The following is a 5,711-nucleotide window of genomic DNA, read 5'->3' on the forward strand; positions in this document are numbered from 1 at the left end:
AGTCGCCGGTGCCCAAATTTACAACCAAATTATTCGTTCATTCACTAAAATATTCCCATTCATGCATCCGCACTAAAATCACGCAGAAAACGAGGAACAAATACATCTACACTGGCGTACGCTTTGTTTACTCATCTGTCGTTTAATATTCATAACTGTAACCTTATCCGCTATGTATAACTCATTCTTAACCCAAATTTCTAGTATTGTATATATCTTATCCATAATGAACAATAACACTCCCCCCCGGTAATGTCATGCCAATACAAGTAGATATCTATTACATTTTATTAAATATTAATTGATACTTAACCTTGAAACGTATTTGTCTCCATATTGAATTTCAGTGTCGTTATGATATGTATAAATTGACTATATCTGTAGAATGATTGATATTACCAAATACATGATTACCTTCACTTGTGTAACATGCAAATCTGATACTACTATCACTGGTCTCTGTATAACATTGTACTTGCCATTGATATGTTTTCACGAAAAATTATATAGCCAGACAGAGCCCCTGTTGTTTTATACCGCGGTCTAAACAACGTAGTTGACACGGTGTGATTATGCCCCATTTTGTAGACGGGATAAAACAACAGTGGCCCTGCTAAGCTTTTATACGTCATGTACATGTATATATGATTATTGTATTTCGTACTATTAATCAGTTATTTCGAATTTCTGTACCCGATTACCAATATTTTAACATGCGTTTTTTTTTATATATCCTATTCATGTTGTTGCATACATTGTAACCTGAATTAGTAAATAAAACGAGTTTGAGTTTGAACTCAAGTACTCAAAACATAAATAGAAATGTAATTTTCTGTTCCAAATTGTAATATTTGATTTTTTTTCAAATTGCTGATTTTTTCCCCCGTTTCGGCTCATATGGAAAATTCTCCAATTGGAGTTTGCCAAAACCCCGCGGGGGACCTAAAATCCAATTGGTGGCCAACGGGAGAAATCAATTTTGGAATTAAAATTTTCATATTTCTTAAAACTTTTTTTTTAATTTTACTTAAAATATTTCTTATTTAATGGGCAAACTTTCTATGTGTCGCTTTTGAAGTTGATATCTAAGATAATAAAAAAACTAAGTTTGCAAGTAAACCGGATTTGCAAACTTACACCGGATGCTGTTATAATAAATTTCCAGTATTAGAGCCAACGTTTACGTTTTGCAAGACAAGACCTAGGCCATGACAATACCAGTATACCATGCATTTGGAAAATTCAACAACAAAATACGATTCGGAGCAATGCAGCAAAATCATATAGAGCTTTTAATTTTATTATATTTATTTTTCAAAATGTTTATAACAATGTTAAAACAATTTTCCCAATTTTTATAAGCCTTAGAAGAGAAAAATTGATTGGCAATAAAAACGTTTATTGTGTACATTGAATATTGCATTCTTAATATCTTTAAATTCTATTGAAGCATTTAAAAAAGAAAATGTATAATGAGTAGCACAAAATGTAGATTAATTAACACAAATTTAGAAACCTTGTATGTTTGGTTAATCAAAGGTCTAACTCAAAATACATGTAACTCTTTTCTGATTACTTATTTCATTAAAATATTAAATAGCATTTCCAGTTTATTTAAAGGGATTCGTTCATACAATATTTTATAGTGCAAACTATTACAATGATAAAACAACTTTTTCCACCATCACCACTTCATTAACTCCAGTATAAACGGACACCGGAGACCGGAGACCGGATATCGAACGCTCAAGACCTAAGACCGCCGATTATGCTTATTACCTACAGGATTAATGTTTGAACATCGAATACAATCGATCAGAACAAAGTAAATAAACCCCATTACGTATATACCTGCACATGACCTAAAGAGCATATTGCAGTGTACAACACATTTAAAAAATATAGAATATAACATTGATATATTAAGTTATTACTGTAATCAATAAACTCTGAATATTAATATGTGAATATTATATGTCAAAGGGCAGATAACACCAATTCGAAAGTGACTACGTAGGGTAACGTCAAGTAGGATAATAAAAGAGTGTATGACACATTTCAAGCAACGGATTGTTGTCATGGACAGGCATCGCTCTGACATGGTGAAGTTTGAGACCTGTTTAAACACAAGAGTGATAAGGTATTTATAATATCGATGATAGCAATGCCCAACCATGCCATAATATTGCTGTCGGGCGTATTGTGCAATAGAAAGATGAGTCACGTGATAAATTGTCAGACTGCTGAAACTTGATACTGGCTGCACAATATTGGAAACATACATTGAAGCATGCTCAGAAAGCGGTAGTTAAGTTCTGCAAATACAAGAATGGAAAATGGCAAATGTTTGGAAGTTTTTCTGTGTTATTTATGTGTTCATATCATCCCGTTGTTATGCTTCAGTTGTGTATTCATCAACGGTGGTAAGTTTATCATTCGTATGTAGTGGGTCAATATTTGGCAAACTTTAAAATAATAAATTTATCTCTTTTTTGCATCGTATAATGTAAAATGACATAGCTATAATATAAATATAATGAAATGTGTTAAAATTGTTAACAGAAATGATTTTTGTTTCAAAACAAATAACAAGTTTAATGCATTTCTTTAAGCGCAAGACATGTACGTCACAAACAGCACGTGTGGAACAGAATTTTCATTAGATCCGTCGGATGATATACGCTTCCATTATGACGGTGGCAAGGTGTACGACCCGAATCGATCGATTTACGGAAGATGTGAGGTCAAGATAACAAATAATCATAAAGGCGCAGAGTTATGTGTATGGGCACCGTACTCGAGATACACCGGAGTAAAAAATATAGACTGGACTCTCAAGTGTTCAGAAATGTTCCAGTTTGGATTCACATACAGATTAAACACAATGGTAATGCTACACCGTGACAAAGATTTTTATTATTGTAGTTTATATACTTCATTTAATGCTGATAATCAAACAACAACATTATAGTCCTTTCAACGAATTGTGTAAACGGGGCAGTCCGTTGTCTAGTAACCAGTATCAGCCAGTAGGGTACAAATCATCCCTGGTGGGCTCCAACCAACGAATTTTTAAGTGAGAAGCGCAAACTTTGAGAAAATAATGTGACAGTCATGCACCTAGCCTCCTGATAATATTGTGCCATAGCATAGTTTTGTGTTTTTTTTCTGTTTTTTAGTCGTGCGATGAGTTTTTGATCAATGAAAAATGCGATATTGCCAAGATAGCGTATGCAACCTTCCGTGAACCTTTCTTCCACGATGAGGGTCTTTTCATAGTCAGGATTTTCGCCCGTTACAGAGGTATTTACTGATTATGATTCAATATTGTTTAACCATATTAAAAGCAAAAAGCTACAGAAACATGCTCAGTAGCAAAATGTTTAAACATAAACCCGGCTTAGTGGCAATGGGCAAACGCAAAAGACATAGAACACAAAATCACAAACAAGAAACATAGAACAGCACAAAACTCTACAAACAGCACAGTGCATAAATACTATATATATAAAATAATTGGTTTATCAAGAATTGTTAGGTACTGCCTTGGAACGGTCAGTAAAATGTAAATATACTGGGGGTTTATACCAGTTTATGTTCACAAACCTCACTCTTATCCCAACAATCATTAATAAAGATAAAACGCAAAAGGTAAATCTTATCAAAGTATGCATTAACTTGAGGAAACTTATCAATAAAACAAATAATAACAAAAAACGAAAAGGTAAACCCCAAGTACTTCTATGATTAGAGATCCCAACTCTATCTGCAGACGGAGGGAAACAATTCAGAGCACCTAATGCAAATACTTTTCAAAGATACGATGCAGTCATCGTTAGAAACCAAAAACATCACACACAGTCTGCCTTATAAAAAAAGGTTTAAAACTGTGTGATTATAGAGTTTCATAATAAAAAGCACCATTGTACAAAAACTGGGAACAAATAAAGAAAAACATTATTAAAAATAAAAGCGACTTTATGATTGATAACGTAAAATATTTGAAGAAAATTAAGTCACAGCCAAAACACTCGGAGTCAGTCAACACGTGTTCGCCAAAAAAGATTTTAAAGATAACATGAATTAGCAAATTCTTCATAAAAATCAAAGCATTGAAAGTTTAGTTATGAAAAGATGCTATATTCAACTCAATATTTTGTTTCAGGTATTCAACAAGAAGGCAAGTGCTCTTCAAAACATTGCCTTTATATCCACGGTTTAAATAAAATCCAAGTTATTTATTAAGTCTATCTGCCCAACTACCTGCTGGAAACATTTTAATTTTACGAATTTTCTTTAAAACATCACCATAAAAATCGGGATGAGCAATACTATCAGCAACGAGCGATTGAAGACTACTATTGTACTTTGATATGAGATTATAATGGCCATTAACAAACTTTTAGAACGTTTTCCCTAATTTAAAATATCTGAAACCCTGTTTTAGAGGTTGTTGCGTCATAAGTTTACTGCGAGAGCTGAAATTTTGTACATGTTGGTCTTTCTTTACTAGATATAATTTTCCTAGTGATGGCAAATATATTTGTTGAAATTGAAACAACGAATTATACGAGAACATTTCCGACCAGTTGTTTGTGCTTCCATTTTAAATCTTATTTTTACTCAGATTCACTTAATAACAAACGTACCTACCTCAATTAATTGATTCTACAGATTTAAGCAGTTATTTGTATATTATATTGTTTTTAAATATATATACATATCTTCACAGAGTCAAGACTGAATGAAATAAACTACACGGTTTGTTAGGTCGATGACACAAACATGTAACTGGAACCAGTTGAGTAACCATTCGCGTATTATCATTTAAAACCTACCGAGAAAGCCTTTAATAGCGTAACACCAATACAGAAATGACAGTCAGGTTAAAAGTTACAATTTTACCCTAAATTACAAAAACCTATCAAAACACAAATATTCATACAATAATATATAAGCAATATGATTGGAAAAGGCGTCTTATACATGCGCAATATATTCTTTGGCTTTCAGCAACAAACTATTTCACTTACTTAGGAGTAGCTGTCTGGCATGGATCAAGATAACAGTATTCTAATACCAATTCAATGTCATTACAATGTTTGTGTTAAAAATTGCAGGGTGTCAGTACGTTTATGGTTTGCTGTGGTAAAGTAAACAGACATACATATGCAAGTTTTTATTTTATACTTATATATAGTAAATATTAAATACACATAATTTACTGAATACAAACTCTTAACAATTCATGCTAGATTAATTCATTAATTTAATTACATTTATTTATTACATCACATTAATTCAATATATAAGCATTTCCTTGTCAATTCATTTAACATTATTTAAAAAGAAAGAAAATAGTAAGTTTGCATAAGCATTTAAAAAGCTTTCAATGTAGTAAAGGTAGCATGTTGGTGAATAAAACAATGTTTTATTATTTGTTAAAGTTCTAATGACATATTGAAATAAAAAAGGATCAACATCAATGTTAGTAAAATATAGACTATTTGTGGAAGTTATCTATGTTGTATGTGTTCTAATCACACTTGTGTTACAATGTCCCAAGTTCATTCATCTAAACTTATGTTACAAATGCAATACAAAAAAGCATGAGAACATATATCATAAACTAAACATAAAGTGGCATTGAAAATATTAAACATAGTAAGCTTAAAAGTAAGTTTTCATTATATACATTCAAATTTTCTAAA

At 31.7% G+C, this 5,711-nt stretch overlaps 1 protein-coding gene across 1 annotated transcript; it reads left to right on the plus strand.

Moving 5' to 3' along the window:
* Window positions 1–2,081: 2,081 nt before the first annotated feature.
* LOC128216941 (uncharacterized) lies at window positions 2,082–4,304 on the plus strand. Its single transcript, XM_052923668.1, has 4 exons — window positions 2,082–2,423; window positions 2,613–2,887; window positions 3,180–3,303; window positions 4,166–4,304. Exons 1-4 carry the CDS (start codon window positions 2,330–2,332, stop codon window positions 4,243–4,245), a joined length of 573 nt encoding a protein of 190 aa, XP_052779628.1. The 5' UTR covers window positions 2,082–2,329; the 3' UTR covers window positions 4,246–4,304.
* Window positions 4,305–5,711: the final 1,407 nt, after the last annotated feature.

The sequence above is a fragment of the Mya arenaria genome, chromosome 14, assembly GCF_026914265.1.
Source record: "Mya arenaria isolate MELC-2E11 chromosome 14, ASM2691426v1".
In the NCBI taxonomy this organism is placed as follows: domain Eukaryota; kingdom Metazoa; phylum Mollusca; class Bivalvia; order Myida; family Myidae; genus Mya; species Mya arenaria.